Source organism: Perna viridis, chromosome 2 (assembly GCF_037379345.1).
Source record: "Perna viridis isolate PV_CMFRI_1.1 ecotype Kerala chromosome 2, ASM3737934v1, whole genome shotgun sequence".
Taxonomy (NCBI): Eukaryota; Metazoa; Mollusca; class Bivalvia; order Mytilida; family Mytilidae; genus Perna; species Perna viridis.
In genome coordinates, this window is record NC_142446.1 from 23,407,431 (window position 1) to 23,424,787 (window position 17,357).

At 32.1% G+C, this 17,357-nt stretch overlaps 2 protein-coding genes across 9 annotated transcripts in view; both read right to left on the minus strand.

The window, feature by feature from the left end:
* The window catches only part of LOC148624134 (uncharacterized), a 62,397-nt gene that overhangs the window by 42,428 nt on the left and 2,612 nt on the right, over window positions 1–17,357 (minus strand). For 5 of the 8 annotated variants that reach the window (XM_088566653.1, XM_088566657.1, XM_088566660.1 and 2 more), the window contains 6 exons: window positions 16,261–16,338; window positions 15,201–15,283; window positions 10,940–11,130; window positions 8,180–8,393; window positions 5,826–5,968; window positions 5,062–5,115 (listed from right to left, as the gene is read on the minus strand). In XM_088566653.1, the coding sequence (XP_088422779.1) occupies window positions 5,062–5,115; window positions 5,826–5,968; window positions 8,180–8,393; window positions 10,940–11,125 (597 nt within the window). In that variant the 5' untranslated portion in view covers window positions 11,126–11,130; window positions 15,201–15,283; window positions 16,261–16,338. Of the gene's footprint in view, window positions 1–5,061; window positions 5,116–5,825; window positions 5,969–8,179; window positions 8,394–10,939; window positions 11,131–12,698; window positions 12,762–15,200; window positions 15,284–16,260; window positions 16,339–16,635; window positions 16,759–17,357 lie in introns of those variants that run through there. The other 3 variants (XM_088566654.1, XM_088566656.1, XM_088566659.1) reach the window with 3 other exon arrangements.
* On the minus strand, window positions 1,722–4,909 carry LOC148624136 (galactose-3-O-sulfotransferase 2-like). Its single transcript, XM_088566665.1, has one exon. It carries the CDS (start codon window positions 3,126–3,128, stop codon window positions 1,746–1,748), a length of 1,383 nt encoding a protein of 460 aa, XP_088422791.1. The 5' UTR covers window positions 3,129–4,909; the 3' UTR covers window positions 1,722–1,745.

Genomic DNA, 17,357 nt, shown 5'->3' on the forward strand with positions numbered 1-17,357 from the left:
TTTTAATGAAAAAATATTTCAATGAACTATGGATTACAACTCTCTGAAACACTTGTAGGCAAATCTATATTATTTCTCAACAAATTCACTTTTTGCCAAAAATGTATGAAAATATGGCTTTGGGCGCACATCCTTTTAAGTGACTTTTGATTTTTCCAAAAAAATACTAAGGTGAGGCATATGTACATTTCATGCAAAATATATCACAGTCTGCAGTCAAGGAATATTTAATCATGTGGAAATAGGTGTTCAAACCATGAACTGAATCGAAAATATGTGAACACTTCAACAGTTTGCTGGTAGAGCTACAAGAAAACACAAAACTTCATGATTTTTTAGGTTTGCACTCAGTGCACAACATTGTTGCTCTAGGTGTAGCTTCCTGATACCTGACAATTACAGGACACATGGCTAGGTTCCCTCCTGACAATTACAGGACACATGGCTAGGTTCCATCCTGACAATTACAGGACACATGGCTAGGTTCCATCCTGACAATTACAGGACACATGGCTAGGTTCTATCCTGACAATTACAGGACACATGGCTAGGTTCCATCAATATGTTGAACACTGGTACAACAAATCGGTTAACCCCAGGCACACAGAACCAATACTAAAAATCATTGAAGTGTTCGTCTATTTCCCAATTAATCAAAGGACTGGAAATAGACTAAACAAATTCTTTAATGACCCTAATGTTCCTTAAAACAATTCAACAGAGTTTGACTACCAACCTTTCAAATTAAGAAAAAATTCTTTGTCCAAGTGGTAAACTATTCCTTGACCCCTTGTGTAGCTTTGTAAACACTGTATAAATTCTCTCTTGATTTCATGTTAAGGTCGTTCCATTTTTATGTATTTTTTTGGGGTGAGTACATGCACTTTTGCACTTCCTGCACACACAAAAAATTATTTATTTCACATTGAAAGTATTCCCCCAAAAACCAAGATTGAGAGTACCTCAACAAGATGTCAAATGAACAATTATCAAATGGTAGAATTATCTATTTCCCTTGTCTGTAAGTGTGCATTAAAAAAAATATTCTAAAGTTATCCAAAAATGTTTGTGCATAAAAAAAATCACATTTTCCACATCTTTTTAGACCCTTATTGAAATAATGAATTTATTAGCATTATTATATGTGTATGTGTGCAAGCAAGATTTTGACTTTGAAAGAACCTCAACAATACATGAAGTTCATAACAACTCAGGCCAAATGGCAGTATATGAACCTACAAGCTGTTGGAAATATGCTTATGGTTATGTTGTCTAAGACATGATGTTGCCTATATTTTACATAAGTAGTTATTTCTGAAATGAGATTGATTTTCAAAATTATAAGAAGTACAGGCAATACACAAAACAAATAAACAGCTGGTATTCAGACTTACTATCCCATAGACAGACTACAGGCTAACTATCCCATAGACTGACTACAGTGTGTATTAAGTACTACCAGTACATTTAATTTTAAATTTGTTTTCTAAAGGTGAGGAAGTTGTCATTGATTCAAAAGAAATATGATACAAAAAGCTCATGATAACAATAGATGGAATTGAACATAAATTTCTTTTTTTTTAAATTCATTATTATTCCATCGAGACTTCCCAAATTCAATCATATGCACTTTGTGATAACTTCTTTTTAAGTGACTTAATTTATCAACTACATATGAAAAAAAAATTACTTTTAATACTTTTAATTAATAATAATCAACATACTTAAAATTATTTTATTTTTAATTAACAAGTTGCTCTGTGCAGCTCTGGACGAGGATCTCTGACATGTAGATTGTCTCTGTCAAATTTCTCCTTTATTTTAACAAGCCACGATTTATCCATAGATTCACAATCATCACGAATGATTCTAAAAGATGGATTGAATTGCGAGGATTGTACCTCCAGATTACTTTCCCTGTTTTTATGAAATCCCCAGCAGTAACGATTCACCTCAAATTGAATTTTAGAAAACTGATGAACCTCTTCATAAAAGTCAGGACCTTCGGCAGCAATTTTTCTCCATAAAGTCTTATTAAAATGGTCATATATCAAATAATCTATTGGAGTCCATTTTTTATGTTTAGCTTTATGTTCTGGAGAAAATGCAAAATAATAAGTTCCCCTATTAACACGCTTATATATAATATCCTTCAGCTGCCAGTTCAAAAGACGCTTAAACAGTATGAGAGATTCATGAAAGTATTCTACAATCATCACCAGGGAGAACTCATTGTCCAAATTACTAATGTACTGTTTGACAGCAGCTAAGTTTTTAGAAATATTAGGTCTACCTGCAGGGAATCCCAATGGCATACCTAAACAGTGTGCAATCAAATTTTTTGTCACTGAAAAGCCGTCTGGAATACAATATCGAAAATGTGATGCTTCATGACTTTTATAAACAGAGTCATAGTATTCAATGTTATCTAGGTACTCTTTCAAAGGATGTTTAGCAAAGATGCCAGCTAATGCTTCTATCTTGAAGTAACTAAATGCTGATTTGAAATGGTTCAATGGTTCACGTATGATAGTTACATAATGTGTTGTGTTGGGAGGAAAATAATGGTTCATGATTGTCTTGTTGTATATTGCATGATCAATTAATCCATTGAATGGACGATCAGAAAGACGATAGTCGGAATCATCCATGAGATATGGCCAGGCAAGATATAATCTCTGTCTACGAGGTAGCATTATATTGAGATCATTGTCATAACTATACTTTCTTAGAATTCTTACAACAGTCTCAGTGGCACATTTCATTGTTTTTATAAAGACAAAATTACATTTATTGCCTTTACACAATTTTGAATGTAAACTGTTTTTCTTGCTAGTGCTTGGGGAAAGCTTTCTGATAGGTCTCTCTATATCAAAATGTTTATTTTCCATTGGAATAAGTTTGGCAGTAACTATAAGATCAGGGAGTACTGCTTCCTTATTTCTCTCACTTTCCATACTTTTACCAACTGCAGCATAAGCAAACAGATCACTGTTAAATGGCATATGAGGATCAAATTGAGATTCATTTCCAGGTTTAGATAACAATAAGTTCCATAGACAAAATGTTCCAATGAGAAATAGTATCACTAGTGGTAGGAGCTTATGAAGAACATATTTCCTAAGCATTTCTGTACAATTCAATACTAAGTAGTTTTTCCAATCCAGTGTATTTACTCAGACATCCTTATATCTATTAATCCATCTCTACTTTACACATTATTTTTTTCTTCTGTTCCTGATATACATATTTACAGTAATGTAATCCCAATACATGCACTATTCACCTTATTAACATTTAAACATGTACACCCATCCATCAATAGACAGCCCTGTAGCAATTAGAAATGTTCTTCCGTATGTAATATTGAGTCTGTCCTCAATGCATTCAATATTATATATGTTCAATAATATAGAACACATTATCTCCTCATAGTAATACATGTACCTGACTTGTAATACACTATTGTAACCCTTCATTCTGGAACATGATGTATCTTCCTTATTAGTAGATTAATGATAAACTGGCCCTGACGTCCTCAGGTATTCACATGTCTATAGATAAGCCACCTAATTATAACAATACACCTGTTGAAACTTCTAACCTGATCTTTTTGTCTTTTAATTTACAATACTTTTTTTAAATAACTGGCTTAATGTCCTGAGCTTTATACTACTGTGAAGACTGAAACACAAGCTTCAATGTGTCTAAAAATTCCATGTCTGACCAAGCATAGCCATTACTTCTTTATTTCCTTCTCAATACAAGCTGTTTGATTTAAGATAACACAATCAACTAGGTCAAGTCATCAAATTCAGATCAATAATTATATTAAAATATAACAAAATTTTTCATTTATTTCAAATATTTCATATTTCCCTAGCTTAATGTTGATTCTATGCTGTTCACCTTATAAAGACTAATAAATACATACATCTCAATATCTTATAAGGCCTTTAAGATACATTTACATTCAGTTATCAATCATCGTGATAAAAATCTACCCTGAACTTGTAACTTCTCACATGATGGCTGATTCTAACAAGTCAACCATGAACTTGATTCAATAATTTCACAAAGAACACTGTTTTAAATTTTTCAAGGGTTTCAATTGTTGACAGGTCATCTTGAATGGGCAGATCTATTAAATGTATTAAAGTCTATCCAAGATACCGTATAAATGATAAAGCATCCTTTTAAAATAAAACTAATATATTGCTGTAATATAATATCTTTAAATATTTAAATCTTTACCTGACTGAATAAATAATTACATAATTTACAAAAATATCTTGTCGTTGTGATGGTTTATTTAATACATAATATACAGGATGTGCAGAGAATTAATCTTTGAAAGGTGATCATAGCTTTCTACATGTTAATCAAGGTTTACAAACTTGAAAATAAATTTTACTAAGAATCATCATGCTTAAGTTCTTTTTTCCCTGGTTTCAGACAACAGTTAAAACAATCTATAAACAATAAAGTGATCTGTGTTGCACAGCTTCATACAACTGAAGTGGTTGAACCATGGACAAGGCAAGAACACTACATACTGATTGGGATTCACAGAAAAACTATGGCATTAAAATATAATCCAAATCTAATTACATTTAAGAGAATAAAAAATCTACAGAATTTGATTTTTTGTTGAAAAATCAAATGAACTAGCCATTTTTCTTTTGATTTGACCGAACTTAAAATCTCACATCTTCATATTATTATATAGAACGTTACGGTAAAATTTTATTATGATCTATCAACTTATCCTCAATATATGCTATGAAAACCAAGTTTCTACAGATGCCAATGATGACATATAGTCAATACAACCCCATTCTAATATATAACACAATTTATTTTTATAATAGTTGTAATAGAAAGTATTATTCAATCTTTTGATGCACTAATAAAACTGCAGTCTTATCTATCCAATAGATCTAATTGTGGACTGATAAGCAGCAAGCAAGGGAGACAACAATGTAAGCTTGACTGACTAAACTAAAAGAAAGAAACACAACATGTTAAAAAGCAAACAAAAACAGTGCACAGTTTACTTACATGGTTCTTGATAATATGCTTTATTATGAAAATCACCCTCTTTTTAGATGTTTTCTAAGGAGAAAAACATTTGTTGTCTCAATACAACTTGTCATATGTCATATGTGCAAAACTGGTGATCAGTTCATAAAAAAATTATAATGGTGCAAACCTACAGTTCAATTTAAGGGTGTTAATGCCAGTCAATGCTCAGATCTCCAATCTCCTTACTTTTATTGTAGGGTGTAATAAAAAGCTTTGAACATATGATTTACATAAGTCTCCTTAGAAAATGGATTTGTCACCAATAACAATCAACTGTCAGAATGTACAACCAAGCAAAAACTCTAAGAGACAGTACAACTCATGCTGAATCTACTGAATTTGAAATTATTCCTAAATAGTTTCTGAGTTTTTTGAGACAGGTGTACATAAGGAAAACAGTAAAAAGTTTTGTTACCAATGCATCATGGTGGAGCATTAAAAATTGTCTGCAGTTATTACAACCTAAATAATCTGAAGACTTCTAAAATCAAATTGCAGTACTTAATAAATGTTCTGAAGAAAAAAATGTTTTTTTATGGGATTTTTATTAGTCTGTCAGATGAGAACCTAAAATTGGCAACTAAATTTGAATTTCCACAAAGAACATGTATGGTAAAACCACATTAGTCAATATAATTCTACCATAAGAACCTTCCCAGTACCACTTGGCAAGTGCCTTTTGAGTCACACTTTATATTATTCTTCAGAACCCTTGACCTTATATCAGAATACAAACGTACCTGTTTCTTGGGTTTGATAGGTGGTTTGCCCTTAACAATTTTGTCGTTCTTAGCTTCAGTTAGGTCAAGGCCTTCAAAATCTTCTTTACTGAGTGGCTTTGACCTCCTCCCATATTTCTTGATGCTAACTTCATCCTCTTGTTCTGAAAGAAGATTAAACTAGACAAAGTGATGCCCCCACACTCCACAATGACTGATTAGTCAAAACACTCATAGTAAGACTATCCTAGAAACTTTGTGTCTTGGAGACATAGTTGAAGCCTGCGTTTGAACACTTAGGTAATGCAAAAATAAATTACTTTTCACTGAATTGCTAAGCTGCTACGTTTATTTGATATCATATGCATATGCATGAAGAAGAAAAACACATGTAGATAAAATAATTTTCAAAAAGTTTATACTTTAAAATAATATTGGTTTCACCAAGTTGATTTAGATCAAATACCATCAAGAAATTTCTGAAGTTACACACAAGTCACTTCATGTGAAAAATTTTGATTTTTTGGAAAATTATAGGGAGCTCTTCACTTTAGTTACATGCACTTTCCCAAAGTTTCATTCTAAATGGTGCAAGCTTTTTTGAGTGATTGTGCAAAAACTTGAAACCTCTCCCATCCTTTGTTAAGAATTAATCTCCATAACCTGAAAAAAACTAGAGACTCAAGAGAGCCTGAATCGCTCACCTGGTTAACATTTTGCTTATTTGAAAAACTTGAGGAATGAGACAGGCTAAGTTAAAATCAACTGAATTGTCAAATGCAGGAAATGCTTTTCATAGCATTTTCATGACCTGAACCAGAATTTTGCTAAAGGCAACAATTTTAGAATTTTTTTAAAAACCTGTCTTATGATCCCTAAGTTCCATTTTTAGTATAGGCAGCCATATCTATTCACGGATTAAAATTCACAAAAATCATTTTGAGCACAATACACTACAGAACTATTAGGCTTATTTTCATTCAATGATCTAAAATGGTTTTAGAGAAGAAGATTTTCAAAGTTGTACATGTGAAAAAAAAACCACAAAAAAACTGTTTCAGGGGTCGTAACTCCTACATTAGTCAATGAATGGTTTTGAAAATTTTGGCATAGGTCCTTCTCATGATGCTTAACAATTTTACCTATGCCAAAAATTTGCTAAAGGCAACGGTTTTTGAGTTATTTGCAAAAAACTGCCATCTGACCCCTATGTGCTATTTTTAGTAATGGCGGCAATGATTTTTCATGAATCAACAATCCCAACTGTCAATTCGTGTGGGATACCCTAAGGAACATATATGCCAACTTTCATTGAATTCTGTGCAAATGGATTTTGAGAAGAAGATTTTCAAAGTTGCACATGTGAAAAATGCAAAAAAAACTGTTTCAGGGGCCTCAACTCCTACATCAGTTGACCAATCGTTTTGAAAATTTTGGCATAGGTCCATCTCATGATGCTGAAACATGTTACCCTATGCCAGAAATTTGCTAAAAGCAAAGGTTTTTGAGTTATTTGCAAAAAAACTGGAATCTGACCCCTATGTTCTATTTTTAGTAACAGCGGCCATGTTTTTTTATGGATCAAAAATCCCAACAGTCATTTTGTGCAGAACACCCTAAGGAACAATCATGCCAAGTTTAAAACCTGTCAGTCCAGTAGTTTCAGAGGAGAGGATTTTTTGAAAATTTTTTACGACGACGTCCGCCAAGTGATGGCATAAGCTCACTTGGCCTTTGGCCAGGTAAGCTAAAAAATTAAAGGGACCTTACCACAATGGATGTATACAGAAACACTTTCCCAAATTTTCATAATAATTGGTGCACGTGTTTTCAGTTTTTTGTGCAAAAACTGGAAAACACCATTTTCTTCTGAATCACATATCAGGGCTGTTCCATTAAAAGATATGAGGTACCCAGAGAAGGCACTTTTTCACCAAGGGAGCCACCTTTAGAAGTTTTATTGATGTTTTGTATTAATCTTTATATTTTGTCAAGAAACATGAGCACCAACCCATATGCAAAGAATAAAAGCGCACTCCTCACATCCCTTATATGTTTTACTGGAACAACACTCAACTTTATTCTCAATAAAATCCTGCGTTTTGACTTCAGATACTTTTCATTAGCTAAAGCTATGTAACACTTGATAGGAAGGATTCAAAATTAAGTATGCAGCCTTAAAATCATTGGTACTATGTGTGCAATGTTTTTCTTGGTAATACATATTTTTGTTTGTAAAGTGACAGTATTAACTCACAAATTTCTTATAAAAGCAATTTTCCAGGCTTTTTTTAATATAATTTTCACATGTTTACTTATCTTAAAACACTTGCCAAGTCATAGAAAATATTCAAAGGAAAGAATGTCTTCCTTACCAAATTGATATTTATCTTCATCAATTATTCTTTCCTCCACAATCTCATCTTCCTCCACTTCCTCATCACCATCTACATCAGTCTCATCACCTGTTTCATCAGTAATTTCACTTACATCCTGACTATTGCTATTGTCATCCTCTCCTGCTACTCGTTCAATTGTAGACTGACAAAGGATCTCCACAAAGTTGGCTTTAAAACCTTCAAATGTTACCTGAAACAAGAGCACATTATGTAATATTCAAGTTTTTCTTACAAAAAAACAAGAAAGAAATGTTGTAATTATTTGTAATTATACAAGTTTCATTTAGTTTATTTCTGACATGGCTGTTCTAACAAATTTACATTTTGTGGAAATATATTAATTCTGAAGCACACAGGAGGCTTAAGGTGGAAATATGTGTTAAAACATCTACCATTGTGTTAAAACATCTACCATTCTTTAACACTCAACTAGAACTAGAAAAATTGTGAGCAAAGCTCTTTGGTGATACCCCAACTTTCCTCCCTAGAAACCTTGCAGGAAAGGCCAAAAGTCATTCAGATGGAAAATTTATTAAAATATGTGGAAAGAGATGGACAGATGGACCAGTGGACAGTGGAATACCATAATAGGTCTGTAAAAATGTGCATTTAAAAATTTTAAAACTTTACATTACAGATCACACTTATCATTTCAATTGTTCAATTTCAAATTAAAACCTTTCGAAAAACAAATAATTTGTCATTTATCAATATATTATATTGTAGTTATAGCACTTTAAAGTGCCCAGATAATTTTAAAAGTAAATTTTTACAACAGTTATATTACATCACAATATCATTAAATATATATGATTTCTGACTGTGAGTATATTGAGATAATGCCAAAATATCTATGTAACCATGAATGAATTGTGAAGTGTTTGCTCAACAGAAACTAATAAGCTAACAAAATAATACCAGAAAAAGAAAATTAATCATTTTCTTGGGTCAAAAGGTACCTCAGTTGGGGATTGCATTTTCCAAAGTGAAAAAGGTTTTAGTTCATACATTATTTTGAGAAATGAAAAGCTTGCCTTCAGTATCACAGTTAACTTTCTCAGTTTAAAGCATTAAATCAAACATGAAAAACTGTGTCAAAGAACACTTCCAACACTGGGGTTACCAATACTTAATATGGAGATTCTTGCCTTTGTGTATTAAGAAATTCTCTTCAAGATGTTCAGCACTACTTGCTTCAATAATGCTTTGAAATAGTTTGAGAACTCTCATGTACTGATATTTATAGGAAAAAAAATGAACTAAGTAATAGCTTTTCATAGAAAGTTGTACTTTACTAAACGTTCTAAATAATTCTTAAAAGGTAAGACTGAGTTCATGACAAAGGTTACTACCAACATTTAGAAAAAGTTATGTTACCAATAGTGACAAGGGAACACATGAGGTTGAACCCAATAAAGTTCAGGCACATATTAATAGGGGGCAAACCCAGCGTACACCTGCTTACAATTGAGAAAAAATTGTTTGTGCATAAAATCTCAGTTCTTCACAATAATCTACCCACAAAATTTTTCTTCCCTTCCTTTGCTCTGCCTTTTCTTCTTTTTATGATCTTACCCACCTCCCCCAACCACTTTTCCCCTAACATGGAATTCTGAATCAGCCTCAGAGGTCAGAAACTGGTTCAGCCATTAACAAACATTTTATCTTTGCAGATATAAACAAGAGGCTCCAAAGAGCCTGAATCGCTCACCTCGTTAAATTCTGTCTTTCAATGGCAATAAATTTAACAAGAAATTGTCTCAAGAAATTGTCTAACAATTCTGACTCAAAAAGACTTTGGTAGGATTTAATATAAGGACCATTACATGGCTTAACAGATTAAAATGAAATTTGACCACGAATAGATTTCATCATGCTGAACATTTTTAAACATGTCAGAATTTGCCTAACCTAACAGTTTTGGATATATATGTGAAAAACTAGAGGCTGACCCCTATGTTCTATTTTTAGTAATGGCGGCCATGTTTTTGATGGCATAACTTTTGTGCAAGATACACCAAGGAACATTCATACCAAGTTTAGTTCCAATTGGTCAAGTAGGGTCAGAGGAGAAGATTTTTGAAAGAAATAACATTTAAAATAGCAAAAAAGTCCAATAAGGGCAATAACTCTGAAATGGCTTGACTTATAAAAATGAAAATTTGACCACAGATAGATCTCATGAACACTTTTAGCTCTGTCAGAATTTGGCTTAACCTAACGGTTTTGGATATATATGTGAAAAACTATAGTCTGACCCCTATATTCTATTTTTAGTAATGGTGGTCATATTTTTTGACGGATCAAATATCTAAACACAACATTTGTGCAAGATACCCTAAGGAACATCTGTTTCATATTATTCCGCTCCATAGTTTCAGAGAAGAAGAATTTTGAAAAATTATTAACGGACGACGACGATGGACGCCAAGTGATGGCAATAGCTCACATGGCCTTTGGCCAAGTGAGCTAAAAATGTACAAGATCATAACAAAAGATACTATTTTATCAAGAAAACTGTATGTTGACATTGGTTCCAACAATACAATTTAGCTAAATGCAATTTTTAGTGTTGTAATTTGTTGAAAAATTCAATTTCTCATTTTTTTTTTAAACTGTGAAATCAGACATACATGTAAGTATAGTGATTCAAACTCATTTAACTTATTGTTGAATCTTTTACTATCAATTATTTCAGATAATTATGTCAATGCAATTGACCATACTCATGCCTACTTTGTCATCCTCTGTGTTATCTAATAAGTAGTCCACAATAGCATCAGCTTGCTCCTCCAACTGTAATTTGTCACAGAGTTTTAATAATTCCTCTCTGTCTAAATATCCCTTGTCAAAAGAATCACAACTGTCAAAAACTTCCTTTAACTGCTCTAGATACAACTCTGTCTCATCATTAGATTCCATTACATCTGTAAAAACATAACTGGTTTTCTGGCATGCAGTAGGCAGACAATATTATAAACTATATTTACAGGCCACCTAGGCTTAATGGCGATTACAGATTACCTCAAGTGTACCTCCAAGGTACAGGCATCAACATTATTTATATAGGGTGCAGTTGTTGAACTCTGAATGGTTGGAACAAATATGGACAAAACATTCAATCTTGACACAGCTCTAAAGTTTGTATTTTATTAAATGTTTGAATCAGCAGAAAAAATTGACCAAAATGAAAGTACCAAAGAACTCTAAAATTCATAATTAAAACATGAGTAATTCATGCAAATTTGACAAAAATGTTTATCTCTGTGACTTCTTTTTGTTCCTAATTTCTAAAAGGTAAAGGCTACAAAAATCCAACCATTCTAATTAAACAATTAAGGCCAAAAGCAAGCATTTCATAAAACATAACTACCGGTAAATTAGTATAAGAGTATGGATACCTAAGAAATAGAACCACAAGGTTCCATGCCACTTATGTCAGGGTATGATTACTTTTAGGGTATATGTTTGTAATCATGAAGATTTAAGGGAAAAAACAACAATTTTCCTGGTTTCCAACAATAACTTACTGAAAACTTTGAAATCATCTTGGCAATTGAATTATCACTATTTTTGCAAAAATTCAACAGTCATGAATATTTTCTTTGTTGATTATTATTATTTGATTTAAGGGAACAATCACAACTTAAGTTTGGTTCTTGCCTTAAAACCAGACAGGGGGTGATTCATCATATCTCAAGATAATCAATGAAACTGTTTAAATACTTTTGTTTGGTCATAAAAACAACTCTTACTGTGTTATTTCCTTGGATCTGCTATATACCATGAAATAATAGTGTAAAATTTTAAGTATTAATGCCTCCAGTGTGGGCAACTTTCATTTTCACTATTATTTTCGAATACAGTTTTTATGATGCCTACTGAAGAATTTCCAGTCAAAAAATATTTGGGATTAAAAAATTGATGAATCACTAATCATAAGCTTCTGCCAGGTTTTAAGACAGAGCTGTACTAAAAACTGATTGGAGATTGGTCACCAAAACATAATACAAAAATGTGCTACTTTACAGTAAGTAAAAGTGTTTGAATCCTACAACATTACATACTGTCAAGGCTTTAATTCCAAAAACTGATGACAACCTTCCTTTTGTAATACAGAACCTTTTCTTTAATTTTTTATCAAGATCAACCAATTAAAATTCAAGTTATCACATGAAAACCAAATGTATAGAGACAATGTTAATAACAACATGGACAACTGGGTCTTACATTCCAAAATTGTGGTCATATTTAAATAGCGGTTTTATGTAGGTCTTTCCCATGACCTTTTTGTTTTCTTATGTTTTTGGTTTTTTTTTCTGAAAGCTTTCTGGTAACATTATCACAGTCACATGATTACTGGTAACATTTCATATAAAAACAAATTCTTAGAATAACAGAGGCAAAATAATTCAGGTAAACTTTGCAAAAATAAAATGAAGACCATACATTTTTTTTAACCCTCATAAATCTGTTTACATTAATTTCCTCTTACTTTATTTGGAAACAGCTGTAAGATTTTCACACAGTGACCATTGCAGTTTCTGTGAATTTATGCCTATTAATTAAATATGACATTGGACTTAAAAGATTTCAGGACCTATTGCACATAAAATACTCCTTCATTAAGCACATGAATAACAAGTTTTAAAACCTAAAATAATGACTTAGCACAAAAAATAAATAACAAGAAGAGGCTCCCAGGAGCCTGAATTGCTAACCTGGTTAATTTTTGCCTTTCAAGGACAATAGATTTAATAAGGATCAATTCGTCTATCAAAAGTTTCTCTCTATCTATTATAGTTTTCAAGATATTGGCTGAAAACTGCTAAAACATCATTTTTTGCCTTTCAAGGGCTATAACTCTTACAATGAGTCATCTGACATCTTTGATCCTGCAGAATTTTGTAGGTGTTATCATAAGGATCATTTCTGCAATTGAAAGTTTCTTCCTATCTATCATAGTTAACAAAATAAGAGTGAAAACTGCTAAAAACATAATTTTTCAGAGAAGATTTTTGAATATAGCCAAAAAACATCCAAAACAGGTAATAACTTCAACATGGCTAAACAATTTTACATAAAATTTTGACCTAAAATAGATCTCAATGTTCTGAACACTTACTCCAAAGTCAAAATTTTGCTAAACCTAACAGTTTTGGAGATGTATGCAAAAAACTTCTATCTGACCCCTATGTTCTTTTTTTAGTATTGGGGCCATGTTTTTCGACAGATAAAATTTGTCAAGTAGTTTCAGAGAAGAGTTTCGAAAAACTGTTAACAACAATGGACGAAGACAGACGACAACGATGGACGCCAAGTGATGGTAATAGCTCAAATGGCCTTAAGCTAAAAAATGAGTTTGTTTGTTTGTTGGGGTTTAACGTCCGAGCAGCAACATTTCAGCTATATTCAGACGATGAACATGAAATGAAAAAAAAGGATGGGACACAAGGATAATAGGGTCGACAAATTTTGATTGTCACTGGAAAAAGGGGGGATGGTTAAGGTCGGGCAATTTAGCCTCCTGTGGCGGAGCGCAAAGGTTCCTACTCCTATCGAATACCACAGCAGGGTTCTTTAACGTGCGAGGAACGTGGCATCTTTCCCAACATGGTGCACCACTATGGTTTGCGGTCAGGTTTTCTGTATTATAGCCTGACAACTCCAGCATGTAACACGCCAGGGGTACCCCATTCCACCACATGGGGCACACATCCCAGTTGCTCTGTGGGCAGAGCGCCTAGCCCCTGGCTAGGTTTCTGAGCACTATTTAGTCGCCTTATACGACAAGCTTAGCGCTGCTGCAGGCCTATTCTTTTAACACCCGGACCTGCACGGGGCCTAAAAAATGAGAGAGTTATGAGTAGAGAGACATGTTCATAGACAAAAATATTGTGAAGTTCTTGTCCTGAATTTCAAAAACTGTCATTCCATAAAAACAAACATACAAGCACTTAACATATCAAACAGTCCATTATATTGATTTATTAATTCATTTCAGTCCTGAACAAATATAACACTGATAAACAATCCAGTTCATTGAAAAGTAGTCATCCTTTACAGTCACTTCTTCCATAAAAATTATAAGGTTATATTCACAGAGTTCTTGTGTAAAACTTACTAGTACAGATATATTTCATAAGAATAATAAACTTTTCAACCATTTCACATGTAGAACAGTATCTTTCTTTGAGGAAAATTTTGTTTTGTAAGAACAATGTAAATTTATTTATAAAACAACTTATGTATAGAATTTATAACAACATATATTAAGAAATTCAGGAAATACAAAAATAATTTATTTTTAGCACTTTTAATGAGCTACATAAGTAGAAATACTGTCAGTAAGCTCACACAGAGAATATCCCCACAGTTTCAAATGATGAAGTTAAAATAATACCCTTTAATTTCAATTATCCCCTTTTGGAGTCCTCCACCAGCAACTATATTCCAGCATGCACATCTACATATGATTTCTAAACTTCGTTTAAGACTTCATCAAAATCCATGGAGCAGTTTAGGAGTTGTGCTTACAAGGTTTTATTATGTACCTAAGTTAGATTATCTTCATTTCAAGCACTCCGACAGTAATTATATTCCACCAGGCATATCTACATATGATGCCAAAACTTCCTACAAAATTTCAGCAAAATCCCTTGAGCGATATAGGAGTTGAGCTGACAAGAAATGACGGGCAGACAGACAGGGTGATTCCTATATACCCCAAAATTTGTTGGTGAAGTGTATAATAACCATAGCTTTATCAAAATAACTATTTAAAAAATAATCTTCTGCTAGATAAATTGATGATTGTCATTTTTGAATTAATGATATAGTTTGGGTTAAAACATTGTCTAAAGCCTTAAACTTTTATCATCAAATAAGTTTTTATCCTAAAAAAAAGAAGCCTTCTTCATGATTATATTAGAGAGTACACACAGGGTTTATGCCTACTTTAAAACAAAACCTAAAAAACCAATAAATCTTCACTTACCCTGCTAATCCCATCAATTACAAGACAAACTCAGTCATCTCAACAAATAGACCTTATATCCCTCTATTGATAACTCTATACACCTGCAATCAAAGATAAACAGGTGAAAACTAACTCAGTGACAGAGTGGTTCAAGGATTATATACCCGGTACTTAGCTTTTACAGCGTGTAGCTCTATCAGTAATGCTAGAACATAACAGGCTCATAGTTCACTACAAATCTTCACTAAAATAAATTGTCAATTTTTCTATAAATAACATAAAAAACTAAAAGGTTGATGTTTGACAATAGTATGAATGAATAAAAATGACTGGTATTCTTGTGCTTATTACCTTATATTTTAGCTTTTGTATTCATGAAGAGTGTCGTTAATTAATTGAAACACAAGGTCTCCATTAAATAATTTATAAAATAATATATATATAGCTGTTTCATATGGTAGGGGTTTGAGTATTATTTTTAATGCTTCAATTTGTGACAAAATATATAACAGATAAAAACAAAATATGAGATTGTGAAGCATTGGCTCATACACATAAAAACAAAAGAAGAGAAAGTGAAGCATTACCTCGTGTTTTGCATGTAGTAATAAAGGGAAGAATAATGTCAAGAAGTAATATGTAATAGCTTATAGAACTAATAATAAACTTTAAATAGCAGCAGTTCTATAAGAACATCACTGTATAAACTAAAATAAAACTGTGTAATACACATTTACTATGAATGTCCAAGTTTTCCAATTTGTTTTTCTATTTTAGCAGCTATCACTGCTTGGAAATACAATGCTATTTACTTAGCTCAGAAATTTTTGAGATAGCTTACCTTGAAAAAATAGTCAAAACATTGCATACATTATAAACTTTTCCTTTAAATATCACTTATGTTCTACCTATTATAGTGTGATTTTTTATTGCTGTGCAAGTTTCACAGGCAATAGAATAGAGATAATTATAGTGTTAGAAAACTATCATTGTAATCTTTAAAATACAACTTTACTGGGTCAATAAACAAATTTGTTCGATAGGAATAATTACTGACATCAATCACTACATATAGTACCTTTTATTCTGTTCTAGTTTTAAGTTTTGAAATCTTATTGGTTACGTTTCCTCTTTACATTTTCACAAGGAGAAATTTCTGAAATAATAAACTATACAATAGAGCATATGTTGACAACCTATTACCAGGCACTGGATACTATATATACATCCCTTTTCACTCATTCCCAATCCAACCCAATTGTAAAAAATGTGTCTGACATAAATTTGCAATTTCTATAACACCCATTATTATTTTTTTATCATTGATGCTGGATTTTTCTCAAATCACAAAAATTAAAATCCCATTCAATGACAAAATGGCAATTAGAGATGCCTGCAATAATGTCTGATAATATAGTATACTTGTGAGACAAAACAACAATTCACACCTTACCTATTGACTCTGTACCTTTTAAACGTGATGAAGTTTGTCAATATTACAATCCTAGACAATAAGTCTTTAACACTTTAATACTATATAAGTAATGAATCAATATATTGTGACATTAAAATTCTACCTTCAATTTCCACAGGTGTGTAATCAGTTGATACTTACCTGTACATTTCAAAAGTGGAATTTTCAATGCCCATCAACAGGGTATTATAATGGAGATTTTTCACAGAACCTGACTACCATACTAATTAGGATATACTATAGCCTGTATTTCAATAAATTGTCACTACTTCATCATACTCTTAACAATCTTGGCTTATATTTTACTTTATATTTATTGATGTTTTTCACTGTAAGTTCTGGACCTTTTCCATTTCCATTTTCCCAACTGTGTAACTTAACATTGTAAATGTGTTCATATGTTAGTGATATTATATATGAACCTATTATTTAGTACTACGCTTTTTACCATTTTCTTGGCATCAATATCCAGAACTCACTTAATGTTAAGTTTTATTTGAATATGGCACTTCAGTTGTTAACATATCTGATACATTTTAATTCCATTCTCTTTTTGAAAATAAGCTTGTAACCTTAACATTTTGCATTTAAGAAAACACAATGTATTAGAACCAGGCAGGGGGTAGTAATTCACAGTAGAAAAAAAACAGATATGTGATAGTAATTTTGGGATGAGATAAGCACAAAAATACTATCCCTGA

Bases quoted from the DNA above. Each gene is read 5' to 3' on its own strand.
- LOC148624136 (XM_088566665.1), bottom strand. From the start codon at position 3,128: ATGCTTAGGAAATATGTTCTTCATAAGCTCCTACCACTAGTGATACTA.